This window comes from Tachypleus tridentatus, chromosome 6 (genome assembly GCF_004210375.1).
Source record: "Tachypleus tridentatus isolate NWPU-2018 chromosome 6, ASM421037v1, whole genome shotgun sequence".
Taxonomy (NCBI): Eukaryota; Metazoa; Arthropoda; class Merostomata; order Xiphosura; family Limulidae; genus Tachypleus; species Tachypleus tridentatus.
The window spans coordinates 89,415,449-89,434,297 of NC_134830.1; the positions used below are offsets into that span (position 1 = coordinate 89,415,449).

Genomic DNA, 18,849 nt, shown 5'->3' on the forward strand with positions numbered 1-18,849 from the left:
TATTCATATAGAAGGTTCTAGGCATTGTGCATGTGAAGTGTAAAAACTGTAAGATAATACAAAATATTTTTTTATTCAGAATGAAAAATCACCTGCAAGGTGAACAGTTGAAAGTCTAATTGCAAACAACTGTAGCTTTCCAACTGGTCTGTTGTTGGGATTTATTGGCTAGAGATGTTTTGTTAGGAAGATTTGTTTACCATCTTCTGTCCTCGAGGAGTGATGAAAAGCTCTGTCTAGTGCTATTGGTTGGAGTTTCAGAGATGTTAGAATTCCACATTGTTACCATCCATTTACATTCTAAAATTTATTGCCCTTGACTTCTCATCTTTCTAACTCTAATTTAGGAATATTGGCCCACAGTGTTTCCTTACTCCAGGTTTATTGGTTCTTGTAACAGGGTTCATCTATACTCTCGAGAATTTTTGGCTTGAGTGGAGTAGTGACAATGGCATTGGTTGCTACCCTAGGGTCAGACTAGTAGTAGGAGCATGATTACATCACTTTCTGGACATTTGGAGCTTATTCATCAAGGATCCATGGGTATTCAGTGTTCTGGCTTTAGGATTGTTCATTCAGTTGAAATCACCTCTACCCCAATGCATTCTCAATTTGTTGCTTTTTCACCTCTAACAGATCCATGGAAAGTGGGGCTCCATTCTTAGGCCATAAGAGAATTCTTAGTCAAAAAACAATAGAGAGGGTCAGTCCTATTCTTCCATGATCTTATTCCCATTTATTTATGATACCTAAGAAGACAGGAGACTGGCATTCAATGATCAATCTATCTCAAATCAACCAGTTTTTAGATCCTTCTTGTTTCATTTTGGAATCTTTTTCTCACCCTTTGTACAAGGATTCTGGATGACAAAGTTCAATGTTACCAATACTTCGAGAAGTTTCTCAGGTTATGCACGATTGTTAATCGCTACAGTTTCAGGCATTTCCTTTTGATCTTGCCTCAACACCTTATCTCTTCTGTAGAGTTGTTTGAACATTTTTTTCATTACTTGCATTGCTTGGGCCTGTGCACACATAATTATGTGGAAAACTAGTTCTTTCTGACTTCATCCCATCAATTAGCAGAAAAACACACTCAGACTTTCCTTTCAGAAGTACACTTTCTTATCAGATGAGAGAAATCTATTCTCATGTATTTTTCAATACCTAAGTTGAGCTCAACCAAACTCTCTGAAGCTTCAAGCCATGGACAGAACTGTCAGGCTTTTACTAGTGTTCCTTCTCTTGTTTATTTTGAGAATGTGAGCATTACTCGAGCCTCCTGATCCTTTGGGATGAGCACATATAAAATCCCTTCAGTGGTTACTGTGCAACCAATGGACTGTGCATCCCAATCCTTGGGTATTTCTCACTGTACTCATTCCCATTGTACCAGTCTTTTAGGGAGTTATGTTCCAGGAGTAATGAATTTAATTGCAGTTCACTTGTCTGTACTCAGTTGATTTCTTCAGACAGAATGGATGCTAAATCGTGAAGTTTTTCAGTGTTTTTTTTTTTTTCAATTTAGGTTTCCAACACTCAACGCCTTTGTGACCCCTTGGGATTCTCAGCTTCGGTTGTTTTTGTCTCCAATATCTCACCCTCCAGCATTGGCAGTAGATGCCTTTCTCCTGATTTGGCTATTGCCCGAGTTCTGACCATGGTTTGTTCTAATTTCTGTCAAGTTCTCTTGGTAGCACCTTATTAGCTAGCACAAGTATGGTTTCTGCTTGTTCACCTCTTTCTCTTCCTTATTGGAAGTCTGTTGAGACAACCTCAGTCAGGCATTCTCTACCCAGATGTTCAGAACTTAGCCTTCATGTTTGGAGGTTTTGTGGTTCTTTGCTGAACATAAGGGTTTAACTTCTGAGGTTTCTCTATACTTAACTAAATCTTCCCTGTAGAGCAACTAGTAAAAATGGAATATTTATCATCAGGTGTATATTAAAAGGAATTTAAATCCTATTTATCCAAAAGTATCTGTCATAGCCAATTTTGTAACTAGGATATTTGAGAAAGGTCTTGCTTTGTCTATGATGACTTTGTGTGAGGCATTTTATCCACTGTTTTTAGGTATTCTAAATATCAAAGTTTTTGAATCCCCAGTTCTATCAGGTCTGTTAAAATCCTTTCATATTCTTCAGCCCAGATGACCTTTCCAGTGACTGAATTTGGACTTTAGATGTGGTTTATTTATGTTATTTCACACTCCTACTGAGCCCTTAGCTTCATGTTATTTGTTTCACCTTTCTCTTATATTGTATTTTTTGTTGTTGTTGGCATTTGAACATTGTCACTCAGTGATGTTTGTAATCTATATGCATAGGACTCTTATTGTTCCACGTTTGTCCTGTTTTACCCTGATTGGTCTTTTTTTCCCCTAAGATTATAGCAGCCAGGGAAGAAGATAGATCCTTCTTACCTTTATGACCACTCTAATTCTGTGTGTTTGTTATGTCCTTTTCCACATTGGAAGTCTCTGTTGAGACAACCTCAGTCAGATGCTTGGAAACCCGGTCTTCAATGCTTGGAAGGTTTGTGGTTCTTTGCCCAACATAATGGTTTAACTTCTAAGATTTCTGTACACTTAACTAAATTTCTTTACAGAATCTGTTCTCTTTCCCTCTGAGCAAGAAGAAAATCCTTGTTTTCTGGGAGTTTGATCAGGATAAGAGCATTCCTAAAAGTGATATCAAAAAGGTCATCCAGATTATTAAAAAACTTTGTTTCATTAGTGTGCAGTACTTCAATTTTCCTTTTTTGAATTTTTTTTTAGCTTTGTTTATTTCTCAACAAAGCTTCTCTGATTTGATAATGGCATGACGTTTTGGATAAATGACACTTGAGCCTTATTCCAAAAAAACTATAGTCTCTTTGATCACAACTTTTGAATTTTCATAAAGTCTCTTAATATTTTGTTAAGATTGAACATCACACACAGGTCTTGCCTATTTAAAGTTAATTTGCTTCCTATTAATTCAGTCTCTTCTGAACCTAACAGCCAAAGTGTGGTCTTTACTTTTTGTTACAGCATTCATTGCAGTGATATACTGAATACAGTATAATATAGAAGACTGCTTAAGTGCTTATTTATGCTTCTAGATATTAAGAAACAACTTTTATGTCATGCAGAATATTCTAAGAGCAAGAAGTGACAACTTTAGACACACACACACACACATATATGGACAGTTTTGAACATTCTGAGTAATGTGAAATACTCTGGCATATTCCAGAATGTGCTACAGTATTGTATAATTTGGTAGAAAATTCATTAGTAATATGCTTAAACATTCTAGAATATTCAGAATATACAGATATAATGTGAGCTACAAATTAAAATGTCAACTACCTTGAGCAACCCTTAAATGATTTTCAGTATGAATAAAATTTGTTGTAAACTAATTATCCATATACTAAAACAAGTTGAGTAGGTGAGAGTATGGTAAATTAAATTTAAAAGAAAGACCACCCTATTTGTTGTATACATATATTTGTATTATTTAAAGAGATATATATTTATATGCATATGAATGTCTGTGTGTACTTGTATGGAGAAAAAATGGAAATACTTATTTAATAAAGGTATATATAGAAGCCTCAAACAAAACTAATTGGTTTGGTAATGGAAAAGTAAGATGTAGGAGAGTTTCAACAGGAATGGTATGCTATTTCATATTACAGAGATATTTTAGAATAATAATGAAGTCATGGTCTGGTGTAAAGTATATTAGTAATTATTCAGTGAGATTAAGATTTTAATCATCTATGTTTGACAAACCAATCTGCAGAAGCACTAGACAGTGTCATTGGCAATGGTGATGCTGTCCACCTCAGTTATATTTTTAAATTTTTAAGGGCCATTGGCCTTTTTAATTCTGTTTAAATTTTCAATTTGAAAATTGGCCTTTGTTTTGTTTTAACGTGATTCCTTATTACATACTATAATACTTTGATTTTTGATTTTTTACTGGTTGTTTGTCACAGATAGCATAATTGCTTTGTGCCAGTAAATGCCCACTGCAGCAACGCTTATTGTATAAATAGATAAGTTATCATGTTGTAAAATATTACCAGCATAAGAATAACCCGATACTTAGTATGTTATACTGTTTATATTGAATCTGCCTTTAGTAGCAATAATTGGTCTGGTGAAATTTATTCTTTCCCTTAAAAGATCTACTCACATTCTTTCCAGTTGGAACTAAACACTTAAGAGTATTAAGATGCTCTGGAATGTCTCTATTAAACAAGAGGGAATTCTCAATAGCCATGGTACCTTGGGTTCATCAAATACATCATTCAAAAGAGTTTGACCTTTTTAGTTGAAAACTATTTAAATCTCAAATAGGTCAAAATATAATGGAGCTGTAAGCTCAAAGTTTGCATTCTATGCTATGGCTAAAAATAGACCAACTTGATATTTAAAAAGAGGTGAGTAGTGACTCACCATACATATAATTTCAGAGTGGTTACACATACAGAGTTGCATTTCTTAGAATAACATGTGACTTGTAAGCCTGAAGTTTGTTAAGGATGAGTAGAAATTTTAGAGAAAATGTAATTTATTAAATATGAAGATGCTTTTTTATAAGTATTAAAGAGTAGTTTACAAACTGCAAACATGTCACCAACAAATAGTGAAAATGCTTCAGTCTGTCAACCAACGAAATAAGTTAGTGTCTCTTTGTTGTAGGTTTTGTAGAAAGTGATAAATTACACAATAGGTTTTAACAGTATGGTATAGTCATTCTGTAACTTATTGGTATCTCTTATACAAAATAATTTTTAATGACTAGAAATATCTATCATCTTTCCATTCCGCGAGTGGTGGTATTGAATGTAATAATGTGTTTCTGAGGATAATTCACAAATGTTTGAATTCACATCTACTAATATATGATCAAGAAATATTTGGGAAATGTGTACAAATTTAATCATACTTAAAAACAAATAAAATGTATTAGCATTACTATATGTAATGAGGATTTTAAAGGAATGCTGCAAATCAAGGTTAACTAAGTTGGTAAATAAGGTTAATTTGCATAATTGTATCAAAGCAGAAGTTGATATGTTAGTTGTTACAAAAATAACTTAACTATTTTTCTTGTGTTTATTTTTTAGTTTTGTAATTTGTTTGTGTTTTGTATGTAGGTTACTATAGTAACCCTTCAAGGTTTGGAGAATAGGTGTTTATCACTACAAAGGCTAAACCTCTCATGGTGTGGTGGTGAGGGAAGACTCACACCTTCCAGTTTTGTACAGTGAGTATTTCTTACAAAACTCTTCATATATTTTAAAGTAATAAATATTTTTTAATAAACTTCAGAATTTGTTACACATTCTGAAGAAATTTAGGCATTTCTAGATTTTTTTTAGTAGTTGGGTTACATCACTTTTGTAGGGCATGAAATTTTAACTTAGTTGTGTAGTTCTTAGTGAATATATTATTCCATAATATTTTTTTTATTCATTTCAAATTTTCAAATTATACAAAGTGATACTGAAGCACATAATCAAATAAAAAATGTATTACCTTCGGTTATTTTACAAATGTCCAAGTTTGTTTACTGACGTACATCTGTACTTAGGTTGCAATAACACTACATATCACAGCACATGAGGGAAAAAAGCACTGCTAAAATACACATGTCCTATCAAATCTCATTCCACATATTCATTACCATCAATGAGAGACATAATATTTACTATGTTAATTTAGTGGAATGTGATGAGAGAAATTATATTTCTTTCTAAATAGAGAGTATCTGGGCTGGGTTCTTTACAGTAGGTGACTGTAACTTGTTAGCTGTGAATTCTAACAATAAACAGACAGCACAAAAAAGCAAGTCAAACATATTTACAAAACTTTGTTACATTCTTGGTTATCACAATTGTATTCAAAGCTTAAAATAATTGTCTCTTTTTCATCAAAGTCTACAGAGTTGGGTTCAGTTACTATATAACACCCTTTGACAAGACTGATTATTCTTTTCTATTCTATTGTTACGATACAGTCAGTGATAAATTCAGTGATGGATTACCACAGAGCTTTAAATAACTATGTCAAATATCCACACAGGCTGGTTCAGTTATTTTATAACCCAAACGACAAGAGAAATATTCTTTTTTATGTTATTACAACATAATCTGTGATTACTACACTTTAAAAAGTTGCAACTTTATGACTAAACTCACAACCACTCAGTGTAACTTCACTTTTACTTTCACTGACTTGCCTGCTTACTTCCTCTCTGTATTTGTACGTATTTATAACATTCAACAGAAAAATCTAGAATCATCTAGCCCTCTAGTAACAACATTGCACATAGCAAAAAAAAACTTACAAGCTTCAAGTAAGATGTTGTCAACAATGTTACAAAAGCCTAGCATAACAGTTATACTGCATACATAACATATGACTCATATAGAATTATGTAATGAAACTTATCATGGCTATCAACTTTTTAACATTCTTGTTACAAAAAATAATTTATTAAATCACTAAATGAGCAGCTCAAGTGACAACTATGTCTGATGTATATAGTCACAGTAGAACAACATATATCAGAATAACATTTTGATTTTTTTTTTTGTAGGTTGTGTGATGCCCCTGAAAATTGATTTTTTTGGGGGGGAAAAGTATGTTACAGCTCTTTCTATCACAACAGTGAGATTATAAAGATATATTCAGATCAGGGATTTAGAATTTTGAATATGAGGTTATCTCTTGTTCTTAATGGCACTATAAAACAAAGAAATAAAGATGAATGTGGGATATCATGGCCCCCAGAAACAGGCTTGTAACAAGTCTTGCCACAGGTGTGGTGTCTTGTAAGAAGCAAGAATCTATGAATACACAGATCAGTGATAGGTGTTTGTGTATATGATTCAACAAAGTGTAAAATAATTAAGAACGATTATCATCTGTAAATGTGACATGAACCACATGTACTGGAGTCTCCTTAAATCTTTGTTGCTTACCTCAAGTAGATGGGAAATGAAATGGGTGTTTGTAATATTCTATATGAACAATTACTGCTAAAGTCACTAGATGCAATAGCTAAGCATTTCTGTGTGATCATACTGTTTAAACTGGTACTGAGAAACCATCAACATCATAGACTATAGATAGCTTTTAGAACATGCAGTAAGTAGTGTTGTGTTTTTAATGTTACAACCATAAAACATGGCCTTTTGCAGTGGAAACTATGCTACAAGATTTTTAAGATACGTGGCTGCAAAGTAGCACTTGACAACATGGAGTATAGCAGTTTTGGGGAGGCTCCAAATGCATTTTGATGCAACATACTCAACTTCTGTATAAGGCAGATATGTACATACATTATCTCTTTTATAGTAGATATTGTATAGTGAATGAATATGCAAAAAAATTAGTATGTGTTTCTTCTGAGGTTGTACAAACCAAATTTTGTTACTTTTATGTTTAGATTTTTTAATGCTCTATATACTCTAAGATAACTCTTCCAGCATTTCTTTTCAAAAGGTTGTAATTATTTCCTTTTTTTTTATCATCTCTACAACCAGATAGCAGCCACAGGATGACATGAAAATAAACTTTGAGTTGTTGCCAACTTTAATTGTATTTACTTAAAAATACAATGTCAGGATTAAAAGGCTTGAAAATATTTAAACAAATTTTACTGTCTGTGATGATGATTTTAACATAAACAGATAGGTTATTTTACTTTTATATCATATAGGATTGATCGTAAGAAATCTGTGAAATCTACTTAGCCATTCTGCCATTTAATCTATTGAGCTACATTAAAAGTATGCAAGCGTACTACTGGTCAATAACTAATTAAGAAAGCGAAGATATTGAGCAAAATTGAGTATAATGGAAGTTGGTTTAAGTATCTAGTTACCTGAATATTAGATTGGACTTAGTATTTATTTATAATATTTCTTAACTGTGTACAAGCCTCAAATTTAAAGATTTGTAGCTATTATCTTGTCAGTTTTGTTGATTTATCTCTTAATTCAATTTTTTTTATTCATTTAAAGTGTTATGTAAATGCATAATTTGTATACTTGAAATGTGTAATTGTACATAGAGAAAAATATTGGTTCATATTAAGTTGAATTCTATTGTATTTTTTTATCACGATGTGGCTCATAAATCCCACAAACTTAGTTGAGTACCTGTTTGTGGGTACTTATTTATATCAGTTTCTGAAATAAAGAGCTGTATGAGCAAACTGTTTGTTAAGCAGAAGCAGCAGCAAACAGTTTTGACCAGTTTTCAGGATATCACTGCACAGCAAAGTGAAAATGTTGAACAATTCAGGGTGAGATGAAGAAGTTTTGCTATTGATATAACTACTATATTATAGCATATAAAGAAACAAAATCCAGTAATGGTATGAAAAATATGAAGGGCTAAATATTGAAGTGTCCCCAAGGTATACAAGGATTTTGTACTTTACCTGTTTACAGTTATGGATGGGAGCTTCAAAATATGGTTGTAACTATTCCAAACAGAATCAAGTTAAATGAAATGTTTCATTGCTTCCTAGGACACATAAGATGGCTAGTTAACTTCCTGTTGTGAAGATCTAATGCATATTTATTTTACCAGCATAACTTCTCTACTGTGGGACCAAAAAGCTATCAAAACCCTTTATACATTTTGATATCAAGCACTATATTAATTTGCTGACATTAATATAAACACAAACTTTTAAACTCAAATGGTGTATTGGGTTGAGGAATAATTTGTGAGCGTTTTTCAAGTTAAAAATATATTCATAAATGAAACTTTCGCAAAATATTTCATGTCATTTGGTAGATAATTTTTTGCTCTAATAGATGGTGTGTTTGATTTTCATATGTCTTTAATTTTTGCTTTCATTTTCAGCTCATTAAATGGAATGTCAAGTGGACAAAATCGAGCATTTTCGACACCATCTGCTTTTCGCATTTAATTTCTTGCAATTTCGTTTAAAACAATGCATACTATATACCTAGGTATTACATGAAATAAAGTATCATAATAAATGTTTTGGGTGTAATGTGTTCATGCATTGAAGTATTGTATAGTCTTGCATGTAATGCTTGAATGAAATTATTTAAAAGCGCTCATGAATTATTCCTCAACCTAATACATTGCCTTTTTACATTCAAGTATGATTCACATTTACAAATTATTTCCATGTAACTACATCTAGTCATGGATATTATTGGTCTGAAAAAGTAATGACAATCTTGACAGGTGCCATGTGTATTGAAAATGATGTATTCAGGGCCAAAAGGACAGCTGCGTTGTATTCATTTTGTATTTGTTTTGTTTTTTTTAATTGCCTTCTATTCAACATAGTGAAGCTGAAGTGATAGAGGCTTTAAAGAATATGTAGCATTAATGTTGCACAGACAAGTTCAGTAACTATGCTTTATATTTATCATCCATATTTCAAACAGCTTGTCTGCTGGAAGAATAAATTAGTAGCATTGCTGCTACATCTTTTCAAATCCCTTATAAATACAGATTCACTGTTCTTAGGACAACTTAAAACACCTTACAAAGAAACTTAGTCATGCTCTTTTGCTTTGCCTATCCAAGCATTATTAAGGAGGGGTGGAGTTTTTAGTAACATGTATCACTTGGTAACAATTGGGGAATTAAATGATAGCTTCTGTTTGATATTTATTTTTAGTATTTTGTATTGCATTCTTCATATCAAAACATAAGCCACTCTCTATTCATAACACTCCTTTTGTTGGTAACACTGGACTTTTTCTTGCTAATGTTGATATTAATTGTGTCACAAACAGAATAACTGAGTTCAAATCCCCATCAGGTGGGAATTTTTATAACTATTTTTTAACTGTTAACTCATTATTTAGAGCAAGATATGTTACACTACTAGAAGAACCAAAATATGATTATTTACATTAGAATTTGAATTATTTGTTAGCATTCAGTTATAAAGACTAGGTGTCACCATGGTTATAACATGTGACTGTTATGTGGGAGTTTTGTGTTTGTATCTCAGTAAGAATTAGGATTTTATGTTATTTCTTATTATTATGTTAATTTTTTAGTATATTTATTATGAATTATGAAATTTCCAACAAACTCTTTGAATACTAGGAAAATATGAACACAATTATAGATTAAATTAAGGATAACATAACATTGCATGATGCACACCAGTGGCTGTGTGTGTCAGAAATAACTTAAATATCTTTTCAAACCAATAGATGGTGATACAATTTTTCTCCTTTAGTAAAACATTTATAAAAATGTAGACAAAAAATATAAGCATTTTTTTAATGAAAAGTTTTACCTTTGTGCATTTGCTCTTTACTATCAAATTCTTTCCCTTTACCATAACAGTTAATAAATAGCAAGGTCAGACATTTTACCATGTAGAAATGTTTCTTTGAGAACCAGTGTTTTTGCATGGTTAAATCTGTAATGTTGTTTTGGTGAAATACTGAAAAAATAAGTATTATTTTTATACATATATTCTTTGTTATAAAATTAATTTTCACAAAAGTTGTTAGTGAAAAATTTATTGAGATTTAATTTTCAGAAGAAATGCAAATCACCATTCTAGCTGCTAGTGATGTGTATGCGTAATTTTCTTTCAAGTTTTGTAACAACTGAGTGACAAAGAATGTGCCTTACCAACCAAATTTGGCCAAAGGTGAAGAAGCATGTGAAATAAACCCTGATATTGCTCAAGAGAAAAACGTCAATATTACATTTATTTGCAAACTTTGCAGAATACATAAAAAATATTTTGATGCCAACAAAACTGAATTTCTTTGGTGGCCTTCTTATAGGCATTAAAATAAACAGTTTTATCAAAAGCTTTAAAGAAGTTGGTGCTTGATTCTTCTAGGAGTGTGGCTCAGCTTTTAAAACATATTCAGAACAAAATATTTTATCTCAAGACAAAGTAGAAGTTAGATTTGCAGCCAAACAACTTAATGAAGAGGCAGAGAAAAATAACCAAGCTAGGCAACTGCTTGTATTTAAATTTCTAAAGGAGTGCATTACTTTTCTACAAGATGTTGCTGAGAATCTACTGGAGAGATGCTCTCTGCATTATATCTTCAGTGCAGATAGTTATCAGCAAGCAAACATGATGACATACTGCAGTAGTTTAAATTGTGACTTAGAGAAGTATAAGACTATTGTTCAGAAGAATTCAAAACCTATGACGGGTATGTCTTGTAAACCTTATAGTTAATTGGATTAATCCCAGGGACACTTTCTGCAGTTGTTTCTGACCACCTGAACATCTTAAAAAATGATGATACCTACATCAAAATCATGTCCTGGTCTGGTTGGTTGCTTTAACACTTTCACGCATTGAAGATTAATAGCCTTATTCATATCACTGTATTTTTTTCTACAAATACTCTTCAGTATCGTCTTTGTTAAGCCTTCAGTTCCCTACTCTTACTTTGCTCTAAAAACCTCCTTGAAACAGTACAGGGATTGATATGCCTTTTCTTTGCTTCACTCCAACCAGTAATCATGATCTTAACTCTCAGCTCATTGATTAGAGTGAGAATTCCCTCTTTTTTCATCAACAGCACAAATATCTGTTTTTGTAAAACTCTTTGTTCTTTCTTTAATTTTCCTTTTAAAACGTGCTTCCTGATTGCCTGCATACAGCAGGGTTGCCTCTCTCTTTCTTTCACTTCAAACCTCTTCCTACAGATGGCACAGGAGATAAAATATCTGGGTTTGCATCACAGTTTGTGGAAAAAGAAACGACCCTAGATGTGAATCACTTTTCTTTTTGCTCAGCATACTGTGCACACCATTCCTTGCATGTTGTCTTTGAAACCCCCAGCAGCACAGTGAAAATGCTATGATGTTTCAGTTTGACATACCGATGCCAAAACTGATGTTTGTTTCTTGGAAATTCCCACCGAACAGTGCATATAGTATTCTCACTTTTTGTCATGTGCAAACACATTGTATAGTGATCTGCTCATTACATTCAGAATGTACCTGGTTTTATACTTTGTCTGTTATTTTTCATATGTAACTCCATACAAGGTTCTTAATTTGACTGCTTGTAACCAACAAGAAAAAAGTCGATATGAACTTGTATTGTCCTCTTTTCTTCTTTTTTTTTGAATGACTTCAGATTGTAAGATGACACTACTTTTGTTTATCCTAAGTAGTTTTAAAAGCATCACAGTATACATGTATTTATACTTAAATTATATTCTTTTATTGTCCTTAGAAGCATATCTAACTACTCATACGACTTGCCCCATTAAAAACTATAAATCACTTGGGGAAACATGCAGCTCATATTACACTTTCAAATTACATTACCCACAAGATACTCATATGTATGTCTTGTGAAAAACATTGATTAGATTAATACTTATTTTGTCTAATCTAACCTTAAATAACCTAAAGAGATTCCAATTTTTACATTTTAGTTTCTTTTATAATAATATAGAATGCACATGTAAAACAAGAAAGAAAGTACTTACCTGAACCTTTTTTCTTTTTTTTTTTTTTAACTCATTGACATTTAACCTTACTTTATACTTATGGCAATATTGCACTAAATCATTTTTATTTAATCTAAGAATGCACTACATAACAAATAATAATTACATATAAAAAGCAGACAATGTTCCATAACTGTTACAGGTTTTTGACTTTCTAATTATGAGACAAGAGCCATTACAATTTCATCCAGCTTTGTTGATGTGTTTTCAGTGGTAACAAAGCTTACACTGAGAAATAAATTAACATTTTTCTGTACAGAAAACAATGTAATATAATATGTCATTTAATAGATGAAAAATTTGACTTTCTATTAGTTAAAAATAATACAGTATTAAATGTAAGAGAAAACTATTAACAAATCCTGAAAGAAAGGATGAGACAGGTAGGTGGTCTGATTTTCTATTTGATGGTTCTGTAACCAAACAGAATTGAAGGTTATGAATGTTATGCTTTACCTGAAATATGATAATATTATAAGTATTTTATATTTTGTATTTCTGAGAGAGATGGTAAATAAATTAGACAAGAGGGAATGCCTAGAGAAAAAAAGTCAAACTTTTTACACTTGGAGAAATTTGCAATTTTTTTTACATTGCCTTCTAAGATTAAGAACTTAAACCTTATATACTACTAAGCTATAGATTATTAGATGTAATTTTATGCTATACTAATTGGTATAACAGGAACGAGTAAAAAGTAGTTTAATTGAATTGGAATGTAACTCATTGAAAACCTCATGAAATATACAGTGAAGGATGCCTGTGGTGAAATGGGTAATTACTGCTCAAAGTCACACACTGGATATTTTATTCATCAAAAGCCAAGATGACCACATTATGAGGAGAGTGATGAGGTCTCACCAAAAATAAACAAGCTAGATTTATTTGAAAAATGATTTGTAGCAATCTTTTTCAGTTGCAATATCTTCAAATCATTTCTTTCTCTGGTTGATTGCTTGTTGCATTATTCTGTGACAGCTGAGGTGTTTTGTATTTCTTACAGTTTTGATTTATATATCAGCAACTATTTTGTTCATAAGATGTCACTTATTGTACAATTAAATATTAGGGTTCAAAGCTGAATAAACATGTTATTAGAATACAAACATACCATTTGTCTTTTTATTCTTTTCATTAATGTATGTCTTTACAAAGGGAAGGTTTTTAGTGCTGAATTATGTTGTCATATTGTCTTAAAATGATGATTGTTGCAAAGATGCTAAGCACTATTTGCTGATTACTAATCAGATTCAGTATTGACTAGCAGCTTCTGCTAATTAAATCCACCAAATGAACTGATTATTGGTTGAGGATGGATTTTAGTAGCTAACATATGCACTATAATGAATGATATTAGTAGATGTTTGAAGTGGTTGAAAGGTACAGCCTTTTAGAATTTTAAGCAGAATGCTTAGGTATGTGGTCTATTTAATTTCACAGAAAATGTTGTATTATTGGGAAAAATGCTGAAAGTGGTTGAAAAGGGTAGTCTTGTGAAATTTTAAAGAAGAATGTAGTGGTGTGTGTTTTTTTATAACATTAGCAGTTTTTAATTATATGTGTGTTTATTTATTCACTGTATTTTAACTTCTTTTTATGGTGCTGTATTTTTTATACCTTGTATGTATGTGAAAAATTCTATATGTAATATCACTGATTATATTATTTATCTTAGACCACATTTTTCTTAAAATATTCATTGGTGTATATAATTTGGAAAAGGTATAATGAAGATGTGTGTAAAAAGGATTGGTGATAAACTACTTAGAACTACAGAAAACAAGATTAAACATGAATTCTTGAAAGAGTGTGCACAATATGCTTTGATTTTAAAGTTTTTGAAGTTTAAATTAGTTGATTATAACTTAAGATCTAGCAAATATTATGGATATTCAGAAAAAAGTTTTTAAATTTATAATTGACTCATAAACAGAAATTATATAAACAATTGCTGAATAAAAGGATGGATGCTGTTAAAAGTACAAAAGAAGATATCTCAAATTTAGATTTAACATTTCAATAATATGATTGTTTATCATAAACACAACATCTTGAATGAAATAAGGTTGAAACAAAGTTGTATAAATTAAAGAGTAAGAAGTTCACTGGGCCTATGTTTTTAGAATATCCTACACAGGTTGTTTATCACCTCTCATATTATCATTTAATTCAAGCTGAAGAAAAGGTGTAATGAGGTTTTCAATTACTCTTAAAAAATTGGATTAAGTAGAATATTTTTCTAGTTTTGAACATTTACTACATAAATTAAAATGCATACCATTAGGTGAAGAAAATGTTTCATTTGATAGCATAGTTACTGACATTTCAGGTTTAACATTTCCATGATATTATGTTGTTGTTTTTTTTACCCAAAGAAAGTCAAAACTTATCTAAAGAAGACTTTTGACTTTAAAACATTTCAGTTTGCTTGATCAGTTAGTAATTTTAAACTGGGCAAGGGAATGGTATAGTAACTTTGAATAAAAAAAGTTATATAGATAAAGTTTTAACCATTTTAAATGATAATGCTAACTTTAAGTGATTAGAATCAGATCCTACAGTAAGAAAAGGAAAAAAAACATATTTATTTGTTAAAAGATTTTGTATTTGATGCCATCTGTAATGAAATTAAATCAGCTGGTTTGCATTATGGAATATTTTAGTGGTTATTTAAAATACATAAATTGTCCCATTAGACTAACTGTGTCAAGTATAGGTTCCTTCACTTATAAAGCTTGGAGATATTATGATAGTTTTTTCTTTATCTCATGTAACTAATTAATTTACAGTAAAAATAGTTTTCAATTATGCAAAGATATATGAAAACAGTTTTTTTGACAAACTTTTCTATTTTGCCAGTCTTGACATTGAATCCTTATATACAAATTTACCAGTCTTGAAGTTGAGTCCTTGTATACAAATTTACCATTAAATGAAGTAATTAAGTAAAAAGTTATTTAATTTTTCAATATAACAAAATGTGTATTTATAAAACTGTTGGAATTTGTCACCAAAGAGATGAGGTTTCTATGGGTTCAAGTGTTGCACCATGCATGGCTAATAATTTATTTGTAGGTTATTATAAAGAAAAGTGGTTAAAAAACTGCCTGGTAACATTTAAACCATTATACTATAGAAAAATTTTGTATGATACTTATGTATTTTTTTAAGAATAAACTTGATATTCAAGAATTTCAAAATTATCTGAACATACCTTTCTTATATACCAAGATTTTAATTTAATTAGAAGTTTTAACACTAAATGCTATCATAAGTCAACTTTTACAGGGCAATATATTTTCATTTTTTTAGCTTTTGAATTTAAAAAGAATGTAATTCAGGGGGGTTATAACATAATTGGTTATTTTTCCTCTTTTTTATGAAGAAATACAAAACATAAAGGCTGTTTTACAAAAAAAAAGTTTTCCTTTACCATTAATTGAAAGTGTTATGAGGAATTATTCAACAGTTCTATACACTCCAAGAATTAGTGGACAGGTTAAAAACAAAGAAATATGTAAATTTACATGTTCAATTTTGGCTTTACAATATATTGTAAATATAGGGTGTTTATTTTAATATCTGAATTTTATGTCAAAATATTAGGGGTGACTGCCTTCCTATAACTAGCTGCAGACAGTGAAAGGTAGTAGAAGTTGAGATGTCATGAATCAAAACAATAACTTTGATTTACCATAATGGCTACCTGCTTTGACATTTATGTTTGGATCCTCTGTGATGGATGTAATATTCCTAATGCTTTTGAATGTTATGACCACAGCCTTTTTTTGTATGAGCTAATGACAAGGAACACAATAAACAGTTTTCTTTCCTTTTTGGGTTTGAATCCAGGATTCACAGCTTGTTCTAATTACTACCACAAATGTATGTTATTAGCATATTCATTATAACTGCTAGCTATATGTATTGTTGCATTAGTCTGCAGTATGCAACTATATATTAAATGTTGAAACTGTATATTTTTGTCAAGTGATCCTTTGTAGACCAGTTGATTAAACTTTGTTAAAAATTACATCTTGACCTCTTACTCCTTCTGCTATATAAATAAATAAAATAGATAAAAATAGTATTCAGGTAAATGAAATAATGTTGGGCTATTAATTTTTACCTAAAATTCTTACTTGTAGTAAGTGACATAAATAAAATAGACAGTAATTACAGTTTTCTCCCTTTATCTGATTTATACCTTAAGGATTCTTATTAAAATTTATATACACAGTGGAGGTAAATAGGAAACAAGTGATTTGTGAAATTTTCAAACTTGAGCACTGTATTTCTTGTTTTTCATCTGTATTCTTTATTTATTAGTGTAAAAGGAACTAAAATGTACAAAGTAAAACTTATTAGATTAGGTAAAATGAAACAAAAATCTTCAATTTTGAGAGTAGTTAAAGTAAGCTATATGTTTATTGAGAAATTTATAACATGTGGCAGGACACATGTTAGACATAGTTCAGAGAGCAATAAAACAAAGAGTATAAACAGATCTATACTTTTATGGTTACTTTGTGGGTATGAACTCAGTCACATCAACCAAGTCTGTGATGGGATGGTTCATTTACTCCACCTATGCAGTACTTTTTTCACTCTTGCCTCTCTCTTGTATGACATTTTAAGAAATATATATATATATATTTTCTCTCTAGTACCTTGCCACCATAAATATTTATTATATCATCATTTGAATCTTTCCATTCTGAGAAGCTTACAGTCTACTAAAAGGTAGTGAGATGGTTGTTGGCCCTTCTGAAAAGTGATGGGATGAAATCCTGCACCACTTCAAGCATTATATTACTATTCTAGCACTTAAGTCACTACTGTTTATGTTGCATTCCAGCCAGCCTGGTACACTCTGGTATTGAATAAAAGGACAAGCCAGCACTAGATATAGCAGATGTAATACAGTTGATATATTAAAACATACTCTCCTTTGCTTTTACTCAAAGATTCATAGAAATATATAAACTCCATATGAATGTAAGTAGTTAGAATTTTATTATGTAGGAAATTCTTTACTTGTTTTATTTAGGAGTTTAAAGCAATATTGGCATGGTCTAAAAAATATCTAAGCATTCAGTGCTAACTTTGATACTTCCCATTTTACTTCATTTTGGTACATTGGTGACAAGTGGTGACTCAGTAACAGACTTTTTTCATTTTATAGGCAAGGCAGAATTATAGCATCTTTAAAAAAATCACAAAAATATTTAGATGTTTTAAATAACAGCTGATATTTACCAAAGAAGAAGAATGAACAATGGTATTGTTCCAGTGTTTGAAAAAATGTGCTTAATAAAATCATTTTTTTCTAAATAGTGTGTTATTAATATCATACAAGTTGGGTAGAGATATTTTTAATATATAAGATATTTAACCACGTTGTGAAATGTTTAAGAAGTAGTTTTTATATATATTAGGAAATAACAAAAGCTTTGTACATTTAAGAAAAAACATTATTTATAACAAGTGGATTAGTTATTGTGCCATATTTTAAATATTTGCTCTCTCTATCCCCTTTTTGTTTTCTTAACTAATCCAGAGACTGTTGTGATATATATTTTATGATGCCGTTAGATAAAGGATCTGTTAATATTTTTGGCAGGTTTGTCAACAAATGTGGGCAAAAGTTAACTTTCCTCAAAGTCTCAAATTGTTCATTTTTGAATAATGAATGTCTTAAAGCCATTGCAGAACACTGCCCTAGTCTACAAGGTAAGTTATAAAGTGAAATACCAGAATTATAGAAATATTTTCTAATCTTTAATGTTTGAAGTAAAAATGATTTATAACCTTTTGAATTGAGAACTTTCAAGTGAATTTTAAAGGCTATGTGCAAAGTAGTGGTATTTTTACATATGCATCAGGCATACTGACTAAAAATGTAATCATGAGTTATATAATCTGGAATTGTCCGTACTAGTAATTTCAGTAAAAGTTATTACAAATTTAATCTTGAAAGCTCAATTAAAACTCTTATTTTAGAGTTAAAAATAAATTTAGTGATTCATGTTCTCAGTAATCTACATGCACATAAGATAAGCTTAATCCCTTATGCTTATGATCCTGAACTTAAGCAGGTATAATTTTAATTTTGACTATGATACATTTTATTACTTGTATTTGATGTCTGGAAGAAGGTGGAAACTTTTTGGTTGTTGTTCTGGGGATAAAATCAGTTATGGGACTGAAAACTGCCTGTACCACTATAATTTTTGTATTTTTTTTGTAAGATTATGTTTAATCTGTCTATGTTAAAAGAACTCAATGTATGCTTACTACTTAACTAGAGGTGTAAGAAATGTGATAAACTAGTCA

General features: G+C 30.7%; 1 protein-coding gene across 4 annotated transcripts in view; it reads left to right on the forward strand.

Annotated features, from left to right (window-relative positions):
• The window catches only part of LOC143252997 (F-box/LRR-repeat protein 4-like), a 44,510-nt gene extending 26,241 nt beyond the window's left edge, over positions 1-18,269 (forward strand). For all 4 annotated transcript variants that reach the window (XR_013029292.1, XR_013029291.1, XM_076506020.1 and 1 more), the window contains 2 exons: positions 5,155-5,264; positions 18,137-18,269. Coding sequence is in view for 2 of the 4 variants with exons in the window: in XM_076506020.1 (XP_076362135.1) it covers positions 5,155-5,264; positions 18,137-18,257 (231 nt within the window). In the remaining 2 variants the exon portion in view is untranslated. The remainder of the gene's footprint in view (positions 1-5,154; positions 5,265-18,136) is intronic.
• The last annotated feature ends 580 nt before the right edge of the window (positions 18,270-18,849 follow it).